Below are 19,732 nucleotides of genomic sequence, written 5' to 3'. Positions count from 1 at the left end.
ACAATTCCAAAAAAAGAAAGAAAGAGGTAAAATGCATCAATTCTGGATGAACTAAGTCTATGAATACCCATAGTAATTTGCCTATACGTTTATTTGAAAGTCATTGTTTTCAAGTGTATCCCTTACTTCCATGCGTTTAGGGACTGCAGGGTCTGGCAGTAAGGGGAGAGTCAGGATGGGACTGCAAGAGGAAGTAGTTGGGGGGCAGAGGGCAACAGTGCCATGTGACCCCCTCACCCCCCCAGATTTAATTTTCCCTGCTGTAGCACTGTGAGGGGGACAAATTCAAAGCAAACCTCCAAAAATTAGGTTCTATACCTGGAAAATTGTAACAAATGTCTACATTTTACATATACAGAATCCAATTATATGGGGATTGTCTTATAATCAGGGTCATCTTATATTTGAGTAAATATCGTAAATTCTACAAAGAAAGGCTACTTAGAGATATCTGAACAAAGCATTATTGTGTTCACTTGCTATTCTCAACAACCAGTATAGAGCATCCAAGTATTTGCTAGCCTAGTATCCAAAAAGGATGGTCTAATGCAGTGATGCTCAACATTTTTCCCCTGTAGGCTGGATGGGAAGTTCTGGGTCCAACCACAGGCCAGATCCAGCCAGCGGGCCTGATTTAGCACCTGGGGTGCCACAGTCAGCACAAGCTGGTTGCATGAAGGTGGGCAGGGGCAGGTTGGCTCCAACTTAGCTCAGTAGGGGAAAGGAGCTTGACCTGGGCCTTCAGAAGAAGGGGGCATGCCTGGCCCTAGGGGGAGGAACAGGCCTGGCCCCCTAACTTTCACCATTTTAAGCCTACAAACTGCTGAGACAGCTATACCCTGTGGGATAATGAAGATCACAAATCCAGAGGAATCACACTCAGTGAAGGGAATCCAGCTGGGAAACAGTCTTCCATAGGCAACTGAGCAAATATAGAGCCTGGCCATGTTTGAAAACCTTTGTCTTTGAAAAATGCTTTCCATTCATAGCACCTCCTACTCACACACCCCTTCATAAACACATACCTGTCACATAAGTCACATCAGCAAGAAAGAGTATGGACAGCCAGCAACACAAACATAGCAAACCTGCTATAACTTTACCCCTCAATGAAGCACTAAGTAAAGCTGGAAGCTGTTTTTCTCCATTTGTATCATTCTCAGCTTACGTACACCAAACGGTAAAACATCGACAGTTCTCGGCTGTTTGAAGCAAGGAGTCCCTCCTCCCTTTTCAAACAGATCCAAATGCTCATTAATCTGTATCCAGAAGCAAAGCTACCAGCTAACCCATGTAAAGTCCACTAAAGACTTTCCTATTGATTGTGTGGAAAGTGCTCAGATGTTAGTAAGGAACAGCAGTGTAACAATCCACCATCTCTCCCTCCACCCCCCACCCCCCCTTTTTTTTTTTAACTTACAAAATCACAAAGAATTATTTTCAAACTTCAGGTGATAGCGTAGCCACTCCAACAGAATTATCCCAATTCAAAAGAAAATCTCTCCCTAGGCATTTTCTCTGCAGCTTCTTAATTTACCTACTTTCTTCCCCCAGACCTCTGATGTTGCTCTTCCACATTCAATGCTTTTGTTTTGTAAAAAGTGGAACCAAGTCATTAGATAGGTTCACCATTTAGCAACTAATAATGACCTGAACCATCAATGTAACAAGCCACTAGCAGGCAGTTGGTAAATCAGGAAAGATTTGAACTGGTCCGGAGGTGTTTTGAACAAGCAATTCACATCAGGGCTACATGGCAGAAGCCATGAAAAATGAGACTCGGTTCAAGTAATGAACTCTACAGTCACATAGACAAATCAAATGATCTGGGCCTGACAAATGCATAGAATGAGACAAATAAATATCAAGCCAGGCACAAACCAATTCAAGCATATCTACAGGCTGCCCCAAGGGACAAATCTCCCCCGGCCCTCAGCTGTGCTTGGGAGGTGGGGGGAACAAAATGGAGGAAAACCACATAGGATCAATCCACATGGGGCAGATGTTGGAGCAGGTATATAGCAGCATTCATTGATGCTTTGGGCATAAAGAGAGGGGTGATATGGAAACTATGAAGGATCCCCAAATTTCAAAGCCAATAAGAAGATGTGCACTGGCTCCAGTCTGCTGCTTCCCGAGGCTAGACAAAGCCAGTGTGTCCTTGCTCCCATTCCACAAACTGGAAGCAAAATTCTGTTCTTCCCCATTCCTCAACCCCCTATCTCCTCTGTACACAGTGCACTTATTAGGCAGCATTCAGGGACTAAAAATAAATATCAAGCTGATAGATGTCTTTCAGGGTTCCTATCTTGTATTCATTTATAGTTTTATTTCACTCGCATAAAAAAGAATGCTAGCACTCACGAAAAGTTCCATATGGATAGCACCATTGGAAGAATAATATAGCACCTAGGGGTGGCTACGAACTCCCCTAATGCCCCCTGCCGTGCCAATGTGATATAAAAAGCACCCTCACAATCTCGCCCGTCACGTCTTTGATGTTAATAATGTTTAAGGGAGGCTGCTCTTTTGTCCTCTCTGACATGGTGCCCTGATGTATCCCAGTCTTAATTCTATCTTGGGTGACTCAGTGCACCCCAGCCTCATGGGCTATGCATGGCTCCAACCACCCCTGTACCACACCCCAAGCCTCACAGATGTACCAGAAGTTGTTTGGTCAGTTTCCCTCTCCGTGCCTCACAGACGCTTTCTGGCTTGTCTCGCAGCCTGCACCCCACTGACACGCTCTGGCTTGTCCCCCTCTTGGGGCTTCTTGCAACTGCCCGCACTAGGGCTGGGGTCAATGCACCCCAAATGTAGTGCCCTCTCTGGCACCAGGGCCCCCACGCTACCATGGAGCCCCTATGAGGCCTCCTCCAACCCCTGTTAGCCTCACCCAGTCCTCTGGTGTAACAACAACAAAACAATAACACAAGCCCCTGGGCTATAACACAAAGTTAAACCTCCTAGCTAAACATCCTCCAACCACACCACCTCTCACCCATGTAATTCGCAGCTGGTACATTCAGGTCCTATTCTCTTTCCCACCTTCAGGCAGTACTCCTTTTTCCTGACTGCCAGCAGAGAAAGAGAGAGCACTCACAGCCTCCTGTCTGGGTCTTATAGCGGTCAGCCCTGCCCCTTCCGGTCAGCTGACTCACCAGGTGTGGGCCCCTAGCTCCTCCTAGTTGCCCCTAGCAACCAGCACCTGAGCCCATACTACTGTTTGGTTTTTTTTCAAGTAACAGGTGCCTTAGTGCCCTGCTACAAAGTATATAAACTATATTATAATAAGTATATATTATATAAGCTATAAGTATTATAAGTGTATCAGGGGTGCACATCAGGGCCTGGGGGAGCATCTGTTCATCAAGGCACCCCAGGGGAAGACAAGGAATAATGGTCATAAATTGCTAAGAGGATCGCTTTAGATTGGACATAAGCAAAAACTTCTGTATGGTTTAAGTGTCCAGGGTCTGGAACCAAGTTCCCCCAGAAGTGGTGCAAGCACCTACTCTGGAAATCTTCAAAAAATGTCTGGGGTCATCTGACCTCAGCAGTCTTTCCTGCCCAACCACAGGAGGACTGGACCTGATGATCACGGGAAGTCTCTTCAAGCCCCTAACATCTATAAATCTATGCTAGGAGAGGACTCAGAAGACCTGGGTTATATTCCTGGCACAGACCCACAAACTCTCAATGTGACTTTGGCCAAGTGACTGACCAAACATCTGTCCTATGATGCAGCTCCATGAAGGCTAATTTATCCTGCTTCTCAGTGTATCCTGCTTTCTGTAACTAAAATAGCTTATTTAGGAGTTAGGGAGTACCTATACTTGTGCTCAGGGGTGGTGGGGTGCATTTTAATTAGAGAAGTTCCCAGACAGCCACTCTAATTAAAACACTACAGCATTACATATATTAAGCCCCCAAGCATTTACAAATGGCCACAGGATGCTTTAACTAAAGCTCATTCTACAAGCTTTAGCCAAAGCACCCCAGCAGCCATTTTAAAATCCCTGAGGGCTTATATACATGATGCTGCAGTGATTCTACAGCTTTCTAATTAGAACACATCGGAGCATGTGTATAGATACCAGAGTGTATCTACATTTCACTGCATTGCACGGTATAGACAAGCTTATCCTGTGCCTTTGTTACCCATCTCTCCTTTGTCACAGAGCTACTGTAAGGTTAAAAACTTACTATAGTAAAACACTATAGTCTTGGGATTACGTAGGTCTGGATGGGCAACTCTGTGTATCCATAAAAAAGGCTTAGGGAAGATGGGGGGTGGCAATAGCAGTGCACATAGTACGCACACAACCATTCTAACATACATAAGGACCACCTTTAAGGACTGGTAGTGGTTTCCATGCTCAGTCATTAGGTTCCAAGCAGACAATATACATTAAAAGGGTTGACAATCTAATACGATTGCTACTTGGCTGCTGGTTTTGAAATTTATCCATTTTGCAATTGGTCTACCCCATACCAACATATACAAATGCTACAGAACTGAAAACAAGCCAGATATGGGCAGACATTCAGCATCCAGTTTGCCAGACAGCAGGTCATCACACCAATATTAAGTCACAACTTTCTGGGCTAAAAAACTGTTGTCCCCATAGAAACCTAGAGTTGGTATCTGGCAGCAAAACAAAAAGGTATAGACAAAAGAAGAAAGTCCTGAAAATATAACATTCCAAAATTTCTTAGAAAAGTGATGGTTTTACTCTTCACTTCTACAGGGCTTAGCATGAGGCCACAAGTTTTCTGAGTAGAATAGGTGCTCTGACAATATAAATAATAGATAGAAGTAATGATATTTCAGGCCCTGAACCTTTGCATATTTATGCACGAAAGTAACTGTATTTGAGAATATTAGATGTGTCAGACTGGATTAGACCAACGGTCCACCTAGCCCAGCATCCCATCTCTGACAGAGAGAGGGAGAATATATGGACAGGGTTACTGTAATCCATCTCCTATTATATTCCCTTGGCATCAAACATAATTGATTTAAGGGGGTCAAAGAATACACCCCTGACTGTTATACTTAATTGCTATTAATTGGCCTGCTCTTTATGGATTTGCATAGTCCTTTTTTGAACCTGGTTATGCTACTCCTATGACAACAAGTTATACAAGTTAACTATGTGATGTGTGAAAAGTACTTCCTCTTGTTTGAGTAGGCTCCCTGAGAAATTTGTACACGTAGTCATACAAAACTATAACTGCATGAGTATTTAAGATTACGGTGTACTAAATGTTAATACACCCAACAACTTCATTAAAAAAATTAGCTGAAAATTAGCCAACACCCCCTTTCTCTGGATCTATCTGCAATAGTGAATTAAATGATCAAAAAAGATTTTGCAAACATACAATTTGTGTCATCTGTGTTTTCAATAATTTGCTTTCAGAAGATTATGTTAGCATTTAAATGTTAAGATTTTTTGTAATAAAGAATACACGTACACATTTCCTAGCATCTGCTTAAATGACAAGAGGCTCAAAAGGGGGGGGGGAGGGGAAGGGGTTTGTACAGTATAAATTTATCTCCCCTCAGAGATCAACTGAAAACACTAGAAAGGCAACAGACATGGGTCTTCATCAATTCTCCTCTGAAGAAAGCAGCTAGACTGCAATAAGCCATACTGTTCATTAAGTGCACTCAGTCACAGGCTGCCAACTTCAATGAGGCACTGATATTTATAATGAAGAGCAACTGTCCAAGGAGCACAACATGGAAATTTGCAGCAATTAGTCACTATTGTTTAAGGGGTAAAGAAGACCTGAAAAGACAGACAGCAACAAACAAGGACCTATAGTAAAGAAAGACCTAGTGTTCAAGAGTTAAATCAGATCACTTGAAAGGGGCAATAAACAAACCAAAAATATACACAAGAGAATTTAGTGTTGGACTGATAAGGGTTGACAATATAATACGGTACATTAAAGAGCACAGCTTAATGTGCCAAGTCTCCCCACAGGGAAGCTTACAGTATCGGTAAGAATGACACTCACTATTGTTTCACTGTCTAATCACATGAAAAGCTATCATACTAGCTGAGTTTGATCATATTCCTTAAACAAGGAAACAGCATCCAAAACTGAATCATTACACCACAAAACTAAGCAATGGAATTTGCCTGACAAATCCAAATAGGAGAGTGTTAACAGAGGAAGACAGCCTTCTTGGAGGTGCCTTTACCTTACCTTGGTTCTAATCAGATACAAGAGGATCTTGGCCTGCTACTCCAAGATGATTTTGGACATAACACTCTCCTTTGAAACTTAAAGGAGCAGAGGAGAGGAAGGCTAATGCCAATGCATAGAGGAGCCTCTTGAACCACATTGCAGGTGATTGTTTGGACCAGCTCTTATCTTCTTTTTATCCAGGTGGTATACATACCCTCCCTGCTCCAATACCTCTCCTCATGAAAGTTAGGTTACATGAACTGAGGGTTGTGACCATTTCAAAGAAAGGGAACTAGTATCTTCTATGATGGCCAGCAACACTGAATGAAACTGTCATGTCCTATTGGCTTTAAAACACAATTTTGCTCATAGGTGTTAGACTTATTTCAACAGATTATCATCTCTACTCAAAATACCCCCAAATGGAAGAGTAACCAAAGTGGCATAACAAGAGTATGTGCTACATTTCATCACAGTGAAATGTAGTACAAGAGATGTGTACAACTGAACATTTTTGCCTGTGATTGGGACTTCTCCCCTAACCCCTCATTAACTCTGCTAGAAGAAGCACATCTGAATTAGTGAACAGAACACTACTGACTAAGTGGACAATTTACCATTTCATGGCTCAACAGCAGAGGCAGCAACAATACTGCTTGGCATTACACTGGAACTGTATATGCATAATTGCCTAAAAGAGTCACAATTGACCTCACACAAGAGAGTCAGGCAACAGATGGCTTCAGACTGTGATGGTAAACCCCCCTCCCCCTCCCCAACACATTATGACTCAAGTTAATATAAAAAGAGCTATTTAAAAATAATCATTTTAAGTGATCCAAGTAGTAGCATAGTGTGCTCTCACTTACAAAAAACTAACTTAGGATCCTATAGAACTTCAGTTTCTTGTGCCAAATTCTACCTTTTGACTTATTTACCTATTCTGAGCTAATAAAAAGAAGCCCTTTTGCTGCTGTAATACTTTACAGACCATGCAATCAAGCCGTTTCAGTCATTATATCCTGTTTCCATAATCACCTTTCTGAATATAAATCTGAGTTGTATTCTCAGTCCTGTAGTCTTCAGGACCACTGCTCCATTCCCAGCTTCTCCCTCCTACCCCTACCCCCAATTAATACAGCATGAGAGGTCCAGTGTGCAAATCATCTCCCAAGAACATTCTCTTTCATATATATTGGACATCCAAGGAAAACAAAGAATTTTTTTTTTAAATGTAGAGGAACTTGATCTAACTACATTTTTGCAGCCCAGATAATTTATCTAGCTGCCGCCACCACCACCCCTCCGCAATCCCCAGCATGGAAAGCCCCACTTCAGGGACTCCTCCCTGGGATGACATGCCTGAAAGTCCCAAGTGGAGGGTGAGGGGGGCCTGGATGGCAGCCATGGAGGAATACTTCACACCACACATTGATTGGGAGATGCTGGGGATCAGGGGGGCCCAAAACAGGAGATCTGTCATGTAGGAACCACTGACTTATGGTCCATGGAGCCAGAAATGAGTCCAGAGTGCATACACACTCACACAGAGCAGCATCTCCTGAACACTCATTCACATGCACAAGTGTCTGGGACACATACACACACAAAACCCAGGCATCCCACCCACACCCACACCAGCTGATGCTGGTGGCTTGTGGCAATGATGGTGCATGCCATGACAAGCCACTGCTGCATCAGATCCAGATGGGCAGCCGTGATGTTCCTGACAGCCGATCGGGTATGGCTTGGCCATTCAGCTCCACTTGGGAGTCTTCGGTAGCCCAGGGAGCCCATGGGACATACCGAGAGCCTGCGCAGTCAGTCTAACTCCCCCCAGTCAGTCTAACTCCCCCCACACTCCCCCAAGGGTTAGCATGTATTTTTCTTGCTCCTGACCTAGTCTTGGGTACTAAAGGCATCTCTAAATGTTCTGGAGGGAAGGAGAGGGACATTTTAATTGCAGTAGCTCCGAGAACCACTCTAATTAAAGTGCTCGCAGCATCTTGTGTATCAGCATCCCCATGCTTCAAAACGGTAGCAGGGGCACTAACTAAAGTTTGTTCAATGAGCTTTTATTAAAGCAACCCCACTGCCATTTTGAAGCACGGAGATGCTAATACACAAGACACAGAGGCTGCTGGAGCATGTTAACCATCATGCTATCGCAGACTCAACTAATAAAGCCTGCTCTGAGATGCTGCAATTACAGCTCGTCGGAGCAGTGTCTCCGCATATCTACAGATACCCTCAAAGTCATGGGCAACTGATGCCACCTTATTCAGGTGGCACATGACCCCCAACAACCAGTCAGCGACTGGGGGGGTCCTCCACAGCCAATCTCACCAACAGGAACAGTGATGCTGTAGCACAGAGTTCAGCAGAGGGTTGCCACCTGGTTAAATACAGAGGTTGTAGGCCATCTTGCATTGTTCACCCTGAGGCCCATGCCCCCATGGCTTCACATCCAGCTAGCTCAGGCTTCCTCATATAAGCTACCTCAGTGAGGTCGACTCATGTTGCACTCACACCTCCTGACTGTGATGTAGACACACATCAACAAAACAAACCAAAAACCTCAATATATTTTTTTATCTTGGTATGCCACTTGGGTTCTGAATGTGATGGTTCCTTCTCCTCAGCAATACAGATCATTTGCATTGTACATTGTAAAGCATCTCTCTCCTAAATCTCCCCATACAGCTGAAGACAGTGCCGACGCCACCACTGTACAGAAGATGAAGGTAGCCTCTGCCCAATCAAGCATAGCTCTGCAAGTGTCCTTTTTTTCCAGAGATTAGGAAGTAGGTTGGAACCATCAGATCAATGACAACAATGCACATGCCAATCCATTCCGTATAGGCAGAAACAGCAGCTGCATTCACAGGAGTAAGGCTAAGGTAAGGCTGAGGAGAGCTGAAGACATGGGAAGATTTGTTTTTCTTCCATCCCACAGTTTTCTCAGGTGTATACCTGGTTCAGGATTTGGTCCTGTGAAGATGGTTCTTCCTTTAGAATGTGAAAAATCCTTGAGAGATCATACAATGATGCATGTGTAATTCACACTAACCACAATATAGTAAGTCCCTAGCACTTCATGGTTTCCATCTTCCTAGACAGAAAATGTATATCCGACTTGCAACAAAATAAAGGATTTCATTAAAGCAAGATAACCCTGACTGACAGTAAAAGTGCATGCTCTTTTCTTCAACCGAATAGTATAGCAAGTAGTCGCTATCATTCCCAAAAGGGAGTTAACCATTCTGGGTGGCTAGCATTAGTCAGTGGTTCGTCTACAAATCACTGCAGAAACAGAAGACATCAACTCTTTCTTCTACAGAGCAAAAGTTCAAAAATTAAATCAACCAATTTAAGAGATGTTTGTGAGGACACGGACTTGCTCCATAGGCTTGGACAAATCCCTTAAACTCTGACCCAGTTTCCCCATCTGTAAAATAGAGGTAATTAAACACATCTAAGTCACATAGATGTATTGAAAATTAATTATCTATCAAGTGCAGTACTTTAAAACTGAAAAGAGCAAAGTGCCTTTTAGCTGAAATATGATGGATAAACACACAGAGGAGTACTACTGTAATATATACCCCACATAAAAAACATGGTCTACAGGTTGAGACCTTTAGTATTTGCATTTTTACCTAAATGCTGGAGACAAGCCGAGAGAAGAAGTTCCCACCAGGACATATCATATACATTTATTTTTGCTTGATCAGTGGAGATATCTGACAAAGAATTTAAAGAGCAGGATTTGTTTGAAGGAATCTGTGGGTATGTCTACACTAAGTTCCCACAGTGTCCCCGCAGGGACTCTCCTGAACACCCCAACCACCCGCTCCCAAACCTGAGAAGATAATGAAGAGCAGCAGGTAAGGAGCACATACTTGGAACATCCCTGTCAGGACACACCAAGGGCATGGTGTGGGTGGATAAGCATATGGCTATGCTAGGCTGTTTGGGCCACCCAAACTTCTGACAGCAGCTGCTACAGAAAAGCCACTAAGTCCACTTCACCAACTGTATCAGAGTCAAAGCGGACATTGGGTCAGTGCATCTACTAAACAAGTCTATAAATGCTACCTGTTGGCTCCCAAGCAGCAGCAAAAGCCTTCTATTAGCTGGAGATGCAATGCTGTTCTGCTGCAAGTGTGGACACACTCATGATTTTGGAGCAGAATTCATAATTCTCCTGGGCAAGGTAGGCTCAGTTATACCAAGGGAAGAATAGTGTTGGGGGAAACACAAACTATTTGCAATGCCCCCACCCCCCTCTTCCTCTAGGAAGTGGCAAGTACTTAATATCCCTTATTAATCATTTTACATTTGTTTTCCTAAAGCTGCAGTGTCATTTGGTGGTTAAATTAGAGAGCTGTTCTACCATTGAGCTGCTGTCACATACATGCTTCAGTTCACTCAGCCTTCATCCAGGTGTTAGAAGAATGCAAAGACCTACAAATTAAAAGCACTACCAGTGTCAGTAATGACTAGTTTTACAGAATTAAGTAGAAAGGTGTTAAACTAGTCATGTGAACGGTACTGTAAATTCAAGATTATAAATCTGCATGAAAGTACTAGAAGTGAACTGGTCACTGATGTCCTTTTGGCTTGTTGCTTCTAGCAACCAGTGAGAGAAACAAAAGGGGAGTCTTTGTGCCATCTGGTGGTTACTAACATAATCACATCTGGTGAGTACTAACATAAATCAACTATGAAACATGACCTTAGTTGACCAGAACTGAGCAGCTCAGATTAAAAACAGATCATTCTTTAAAATTCCACATCTTGCTCAGAAAGTGGATGTCTAAGCATTTGTTTAGATACTAGCATTAGCAATTGCTTTTGGAGCTGGTGAGTCACATGGCCTAGTCAAGGAATTGTATACAAACAGTCCAAGTGCTGTGCTAACATCACATGAGCATGCCATCACAAGCCGCCTTGCTGTGACACACCGTCATTATGTGTGGACAGGATGGAAGCACAGCCATGCGGTGTTAAGACACTATACAATACACATTCTATAGGAAATGCTGGAACAGGTTTTTATTTGGGAAGGCACTTTTAGCAGGCACAGTTAGGTATTGGAAGACTGTTTGGAGAGTTGTTCTATCACTTACTATTTTATCTCTTTTTCTAATGCATCTTGTTTTGTTATAAGCAACCCTGAGCCTTTCTGGGGAGGAAAGCTCGTGAATCAAGTATATAAATATAAACTCATTTAAGACCATATCTTCCCTCTTTTCTTCCCTCTGCTTCTGAGAAGTTGAGGCAAGGTTTTATTCCTGCCACCTTCTCTTCCCATACATACTGTCTAGCTGCTTGCAGGGAAAGGCAGGAATCACAGTGGCTGTGATGGAATTCCTAAGCCCTACTAAAGCTTAGGTACTGCTCATGGCAAGCCCTATGAGGAAAAGCTGAGGGACCTGGGACTCTTCTGTCTGAAAAAGAAAAGGCCGAGATGGGACTTAGTAGCAGCTTATCACTGTCAGGGGAGTACATCAAGGGCTTGGTGAACAGCTGTTCACCAGGGCACCCTTGGGGAAAACCAGAAGTAATGGCCACAAATTCCCGGAAGACCATTTCAGGCTCAAACTTCTGGAAAAACTTCTTCACATTTAGCATGTCCAGATGGTGGAATAAGCTCCCTCCAGAGGTGGTGCGATCACCTACTCTGGAAATCTTCAAGAGGAGACTGGACAGTCACCTTGCTGGGTTCACCTGACCCCAGTTACCTTTCCTGCTTGGTGCAGGGGTCTGGACCCAATGATCTTCTGAGGTCCCTTCTGGCCTGACAATCTATGAATCCATACCCTGCCTTAAGAGCAAAATGTGAAATGCTGATCTAACTGCTAGATCTCACAACAGTTGCCTGTGATCTAAAGGCTGAAATTAAATATCACTGGGGCCTCTATAAAGTTATGCTGCTCATATATATTTTGTACACAGTATATATATATATATATATATATATATACACACACACACACACATACATACACACACACATACACACAAAGACAGTGCTGCAATTCTTTATTTTAGCCAAATAAGTAAACACCTACATGATTTGAAAGGCAGCAGCTGTCTGCAAGAGTCAAAGGACGAATCCTAGTTACAACTCTGGAGTAGCAGTGAGGTGCCTTAACTGTTCTGCCATTGCACCCCTTCTGTTGTGCTACAAGTTCCTGACTGATGTTAAATGATGAAAAGCAACGTTCTCTGGGTAGTTATAGTGTTTTTTAACACACACACACACACACACACACACACACAAAACATGGGTGCTCTGAAAGTTAATTAACATTAATGAAGCTCAACATAAGTACCGAGCAACTTTACTGATATTGCTTAAAATTTCTTGCCTTACATGTCCTCCTAAACATGGCAGAATTATCAGAAGAAACAGGACTGAGGAACTACATGTTTATGCTAAAGGTGACTAAATGTGCTTTGGAAAAAAGTACTTATAATTTTACTATTCTGTGGTATAAAACATCCACCACAGCCTACTCTGCGATTACCTGAAATTGGCCTGCTCTGAGATCACGCAACTCGTTTTCAAGTGTGCCTGGAAAAGTGTTTCATTCGCTGCTTGGCCCCATCAAACAATGCCCTTGAAAAGCCAGAATTCATTCTACTTTTCTGTTTACTGAGAATAAAACCTCCTAATGAGTTTTCAGTTTGTCTAGGGTGAGTGGGAACTATATTCCTAGTGTGAATGGGCAGTCTTTCACATAACTATGCAATTTTGAACGTTACCAAATAGTTACAACATGTTTCTTGTTTCCTATGCACTCACTAATAAAATGAGAGCACTTCAAAGGTTACATAAAAAATCCATAACCCAAATAATTGGACTTCACAACAGAAGAGGTTTCAATACACTCTCCTGCACTGTAATAAAATGGCAAGATGTCATCTCTTGCTATATACTAGTAAGAGGGGAGAACTGCTCGTGTAAAGGAAATGATAGAGCTTTTAGGAGATCTGCTGTTGTGGACAACGTCCACCCATTCCACTTACACTGGTCTACTCTAAGCAATGCCCTGGTAGGGGAGCAAAGGCAGAAAACATCAAAGCTCTTCAGTCAAGAGGTTTTTCCAGCTTTCGGTACTACTCAAAATTGAGAATTGGGGAATGACAGCCACCTCCATTTAGCAGGAATATCATTTGAATACCTATATTAGGCTTTTGGTTCTTAAAAAAAGGTTTGTAACACATTTTTATAGTTCATGAAATGTATTTAAGAAAAGTAGCAAGCTATTTTAAATTCCACAAAACTGACCAAAATTCCACAAAACTGACCGATTTTCATAACTTTTAAAACATTAGCAGCAAATATTATGATAGAAGGTAGCATGGTTTGGAAGCACAGCACTGAACTGAGATTCAACCATCCTGGCTACCACTTTAGCTCTGCCACTTCCTCACTGCCTAACCTTGGGTAAAACTTCACCTCTATCCCCCTGTTTAAACTGGTCTATTTAAACTATATCCCAGTGATTCTCAGCCAGGGTGCCAAGTACCCTGGGGGTGCTTTGAGATCCTTTCAAGGGTACTGCAGGGTGCCACACAATGTTAGGTATACAAATATGGTTTACAAGATAAATACAAATAGTTTACAAGAGATTTCAAATAGGAATTCATAGTGACAAATGCATTCTGACAGGTTGTGGTCTTCTTGAGTTATTGGCAATAAAAGAATTGCTCTATTATTTCTCTGTACATAAGAACTGCTATTTACTGGGTCAGAACATATGTCCACCTTGCCTAGAGTGCTGTCACACAGTGGCAGAGGGTGGATGCTGAAAGGAAGAATGAATAGGGTACAACCAAGACTTTTTCTACTGTTCCTCTTACACATGCAGCCTCCAGAATTAAGGTCTAAGAAGATCTGATTCAGAGGCTGTATCCCCAACTCCCATGCTCAGTTGTGACTGACGTCTTTTTCCTCCAAGAATTTGTCCAATCCTTTTTTGAACCTGGTTACTGTTAGTTTCAGCAACATCTTGTGGCAATGAGTTCCACACTTTAAGTACAAGCAGTGTGAAAAAGAACTTCCTTTTGTTAGTTTTAACCTTACTACCTACTAGTTTCATTTTGTGACACCCCTCATCCTTGTATTGAGAGGAACAGTAAATAATGAATTCCTATGTACTACAGCTTCACCATTTAGTATTTGGTAAACCCTTATCACATCCCTCCTCAAGCATCTCTTTTCTAAATTGAATAAGCCTGGCCTCTTTAACCACTCCTCATATAGAAGCCCCTCCATACCACTAACCACTTTTGTTGCCCTTCTCAGTACCTTCTCTCCAGTTCTTTTATATCCTTTGAAAAACTGGGCACAGTTTTCAAGGTGTGGGCACATCACCTTGAATTCATAAAGGGCACTATGATGCTTTCAATTTTGTTTACAATTCCCCACTCAAGCCCTAACATTGTTTTGCCTTTTTGATAGCTGCTGAGCATTGAGCTGATGTTTTAGTGAACTGTCCACAATGACTCCCACATCTCTTTCCCATATGGTAACAATTAATGTAGAACTCAACATAGTATAGCTATAGTTTGAGTTATTTTTGCCTAGGTGCATCACTTTACAATTACCTACATTGAATTTTATCTGCCATTTAGTTGCCCATTTGCTCAGTCATGCCAGATCCTTCTGTAGTTCCTCATAATCTGCCTTTGTCTTTACCATTTTGAATAATTCTGTGTCATCTGCAAATTTGGCCACCTCACTACTCATGCTTTTCCAGATCATTTATGAATATGTTGAACAGCACTGGTCCCAACACACATCCCTGGGGGACCCCGCTGGTTTGTTTTTTTCCCCCCATTCCAAATACTGACTATCTATACTCACTCTTTGCTTTTTATCTTTAAGATAATTTCTAATCAGTGAATGGACATTCCCTGTAATCCTATGGCTACCTATTTCTAATATGAGCTCTTTCAGGGCCTTAAGGGGAAAGGCCACCAGGTCTTCTTGATTTGCTACTACTTAGTTTATCAATTCCTCTATGATTTAATCTCATTTTGGGTCAGCTCCAGTAAAGGATGTTAAGAAGTGAAACTAAATTGAGTGAAAACTAAGAGCTGGCATTTTCCAAGGAGTGGCTTGAGTGTAACAAGGAGGACCTTGAGTCTAACAAGGTTGAGAAACACTGTTGTAAACTCACTGGCGCAAAGACAGTCTTACAAATATTTGTACAGTGTCTAGTACAATGGGATACTAATCATATTTGGGGCCATTTAAGCATTGCCTTAATAATAATTATTGCATGCAAACAATCATATTTGCAGAACATTGTGAAGGATCCAAACTCAAACGATGAGTTAATTAATGCCAGAGATACCCCTTGCAATACTATGGTATCTTTAACAGGAGAATGTGATCATGTAATTAAATATGATTTATAGAGCAGAGGCTTCAGCTGCTTAAAAAAAAATCAAGGTATTCTCTACCATGCACATATGAACTGTAATTTTTGCCAGATACTTGTACATTTGACAAAATTTGGGTAGGTGTTCATGTGGGCAGCCAAAAGTACATCCTGGATATAAGAGCCACTCCCTGTCAGATTTTAAGTCCCCAAAGTCCAAACATGGACGCACCAGAGCTTGTCAAAGAAAGGATCACCTGTTTATTTTTTTTTAAATGTGGAAAAAACTTTGGATTTTTTCTTATCTTGTTTTTGGAAGCAGAGTGTTTTGTCTGAAAATGAATAAATGATTTAGCCTGAGGCAGATGTCTAGCATATATTATTTCAGCTCAAATAGATCCTGGTAAAATTATAGCAAGAAGCATCAGGCTACATAAATAACCTGACCGATAATAAGATAGAGCACTACTACAGGTCAAGTCTTACCAACCAATTTCAGACAACACCAGTGTTTGTGACCTGACAGGAAGCTGAAAAGATCTCAGTTATAATGGTCTTGCACTATGTACATCTACAGAAATCTGTGCTAGCAGATTTTTTTTTCCCATCTAGTAGTTTAATTGGTTCAGGGGCAACTAGCTACAAAGAGGACACCAGAGAGTAGAGGATCAGAGGTACTGGGTCTAGAGGGTTCTTAGTGTAGTAGAATTCTTACGCTATTTCATCAGGAGAAAATGTTCTCATGCTCTTTCGCTACATCTCTCTCTAGCAGTAACAGGTGACAAATGCTGCCAATACATCTAGGCCACAGGCATCTCTTGTACACCTTCTGGTGTCCTGGTGACTAGGCCAACTACTGCATTGCAGCTTTTCATATGCTTCTTCTTCCAGTTGAACTCCCTTATCTGTTAGCACTCAATGACTTCAGCTGGGCCCCACTGGAAATCAAACACTAACCCCATGAATTCCAGCTTTTGGACTGTGAGGATATATATCTCAGGGAAAGGACCTTAAATAAGAAAGTTGCATCTTATACACACTTTAAGGGGCTTAAGCACATCCTGCACATAATATTCCAGTGATTTAAAACTCTAAGTTCTCCTCATGAATAATGCTTTTGTAAATTATTAGTTGTCCCTCATTTTTATGCTGTGGGATTTATGCAGTAATGTAGTTGTAATTTCTTTCTTAACCTGTTAAAATCCATCTGAAAAACAGGAACCAACAAAACACTCAAAATCTTTCTTCTGCTCCCCACATTTAACCTATTTTTCCATCAAATTTACCTAGAAACATCTGTAAAGACAGTTATACAGCCAGAAGTGAGGTTTTTAATTAGCAGGACTTGTGTCTTGTGTTAGCCAAGACACACCATTTTATATCAGGGTACATACTGTTTATGTCTCCCCAGTGCCAGTACTAGCCATCTAGTAAATACTACTTAAATAGCACGTTTATTATACCTTTAGCTTCCATAAGCCTTTCATTTAAACCTTTATGTTTTGTTTTTTTAAAAAGCCCTTTCTAGTAGGGAAGACACCAACTTCCAAATGATCCTACAGAATCAGTACAGAAAACAGCTGCTGGGCATTAAAGGCAGCTGCAGGAAAAAAGCTGTGAAGTGAACATGAAATAGCTGAAAAATATCTTCATTAAAACAATTTTCCTTAGGGTAGGAGCAAAGAAATAATCTTCTGACAATATTTTATTTTTTAAGTCTATGGCACAAAAATAGCCAACAACCCCTATATCGTTATGCTTTTAACACAAACAGTATTTCAAAAGCATATGTCTACCTGTCTCCCCTCATTACTTAGTGCTCATGCAGAACATTAAGCAATAAAGTGTTCAACCTTAAGTAAAGAAGAGTTTAATTGTGTTAAGTGTTCAGCTTCCTCCACTGGCTCATTAAATGTACCTAAATTACTGAGCATTATTTTAACCCCAAGCACAAGGCTAGTTTGCAAATACCTACCCTGCCTAAATGCTCTGAATGAACTTCACTTACCTATCTTTACTTTCTCAGGGCAGTAGTTACTCTTACCCCACAAGTCTTTTTGTGCAAAATGAAAAGCAGATGGTTGCAATTCAGAGAAACAAGAAAAAGCATCTTAACATGGCCCACAGTATTATAATGGCTACAGCTAATAGATAAGGTAAAGGCTATCTAAAAAGGAGCATGGGAACCTACCTAGAAGCCAATGAGATGACATTTTACCAAACTATGCTCCTATCAGGAGAGGTGGGTGGGTTATGCTATCTTTAAATTTGGCTGGAGCTCATCACATATAAGTTGTTCCTACAGCAGCAACATATATGAAAGTTACTTTCCCTAGCAGTGACTGACCTGATAATACCAATGGCTGATGAATTGATTGCATCTCTGATTATAGACAATGGCTCAGGTATGTGCAAGGCTGGTTTTGCTGGAGATGATATTCCCCGTGCTGTATTTCCCTCCATTGTGGGACACCCCAGGCACCAAGGTGCTTTGGTGGGGGTAGGCCAGAAGGATAGCTATGTTGGAAATGAAGCCCAGAGCAAACAGGGTATTCTTACCCTGAACTACCCCATTAAGCATGGTATCATCACTAACTGGGATGACATGGAGAAGATTTGGCACCACACCTTCTACAATGAGCTGCGGGTTGCTCCTGAGGAGCACCCAGTGTTGCTCAGCGAAGCCCCCCTCAACCCTAAAGCCAACCGAGAGATGATGACTCAGCTCATGTTTGAGACCTTCAGTGTGCCAGCCACATATGTTGCCATTCAAGCTGTGCTATCCCTTTATGCTTCTGGCCGTACTACAGGCACTGTGATAGACTCTGGAGATGGGGTTACCCATACAGTACCCATCTTTGAGGGCTATGCCATGCCCCATGCTATCCTTCGGATGAAGCTTGCTGGCCGGGATTTAACTGACTATCTCATGAAAATCCTGACTGAGAGGGGCTACAGCTTCATCACCACAGCTGAGCAACGGATTGTGCGTGATATCAAGGAGAAGTTGTGCTATGTTGCCCTGGACTTTGACCAGGAAATGTCCACCACTGCTGCCTCCACTTCACTGGAAAAAAGCTATGAACTACCTGATGGACAAGTGATTACCCTAAGCAATGAGCGGTTCAGATGCCCTGAGGCCCTCTTCCAGCCATCTTTCCTGGGTGTGGAGTCCTGTGGAATCCATGAGACCAACTTCAACTCTGTTATGAAGTGTGATGTGGACATCCAAAAAGACTTGTATGCCAACACTGTGCTGTCTGGAGGCACCACCATGTACCCAGGCATTATTGACCGGATGTACAGGGAGATTGTTACCTTGGCACCAAGAACCATGACAATCAAGATCATTGCCCCTCCAGAACGTAAATATTCTGTCTGGGTTGGTGGCTCTACCCTGGCCTCTCTTTCCACTTTCCAACAGATGTGGATTAGCAAACTGGAGTATGATGAATCTGGGCCATGTGTTGTTCACCGCAAGTGCTTCTAGTGGGATTTTCCAGCAGATTATTGCTGGAAAATGAATCTACTGCGTAACCATTTAATGCTTCCTTGATGGAGACAGTAGGAGACCTGTAGCCAGACTCCTTACCTTTCCTATTGTGTAGTGACTGTCTTCCTTGTCTCTAATGTGGGAACAATCTCTTTTGACAAGATTAGATGGATGGTGACGAGAACTCTATAATTGAAAGTGTCCAGTCCTGGGTGAAAAGTAATGCCTACTGCGTATGACAAGTAAAATAAGCCTTGGTCTCCTAGCATGCTAATTGCTCTCACTTTGTACTGGAATACAGGCTTTTGAGGTTGACAGATACCTAGTATCTTGCTTATCTGAAGCTGATGCCATAGACTTCATGAAAAATTGGTCATGGACCTGGTAAATTTCCTTCAAGCTGTCTACTGGACAGTGTGAAAGGGAATACTTAAAACTCACTTCCCTTAGTCCCTAAATGCCAGTGTAAACTAAGTCTCTAGAAAGTTTAATTCCCTTGCAGTCCCTCACTTGTAATAAAAACGCTCAACTCAGCTGCTGAGAAATGTGGGGGTTTTTTTAATAAGCATGCTAGCATTTTGGTCAGACTGCAAAGACCAGTTATTCCCCTGTTGCTAGTGTATGTGGAAGCCAA

At 42.1% G+C, this 19,732-nt stretch overlaps 1 protein-coding gene and 1 long non-coding RNA gene across 3 annotated transcripts; one reads left to right on the top strand and one right to left on the bottom strand.

Moving 5' to 3' along the window:
* Positions 1–8,782: 8,782 nt before the first annotated feature.
* Positions 8,783–17,766, bottom strand: LOC109308211. 2 transcript variants are annotated; one of them, XR_002100545.1, is made up of 2 exons: positions 17,614–17,766; positions 8,783–9,652 (listed from the first exon to the last, which is right to left on the bottom strand). It is a non-coding gene; the product is annotated as an uncharacterized LOC109308211 (long non-coding RNA). The 2 variants fall into 2 exon arrangements; XR_002100544.1 differs by having other exon boundaries at positions 8,783–9,232.
* A 189-nt stretch (positions 17,767–17,955) lies between these two features.
* ACTBL2 (actin, beta like 2) lies at positions 17,956–19,234 on the top strand. The gene has a single exon (XM_019532101.1). The coding sequence runs from the start codon at positions 17,965–17,967 to the stop codon at positions 19,093–19,095; it is 1,131 nt and encodes a 376-aa protein (XP_019387646.1). The 5' UTR covers positions 17,956–17,964; the 3' UTR covers positions 19,096–19,234.
* The last annotated feature ends 498 nt before the right edge of the window (positions 19,235–19,732 follow it).

Source organism: Crocodylus porosus, unplaced genomic scaffold (assembly GCF_001723895.1).
Source record: "Crocodylus porosus isolate Cpor-Errol unplaced genomic scaffold, CroPor_comp1, whole genome shotgun sequence".
Lineage (NCBI taxonomy): Eukaryota > Metazoa > Chordata > Crocodylia > Crocodylidae > Crocodylus > Crocodylus porosus.
The sequence above is the reverse complement of the archived record's forward strand: the minus strand, read 5'-3'. Positions and strand labels throughout refer to the sequence as shown.

What these genes read in the sequence shown, in the direction of transcription:
- ACTBL2 (XM_019532101.1), top strand. Translation starts at nt 17,965, where the DNA reads ATGGCTGATGAATTGATTGCATCTCTGATTATAGACAATGGCTCAGGT.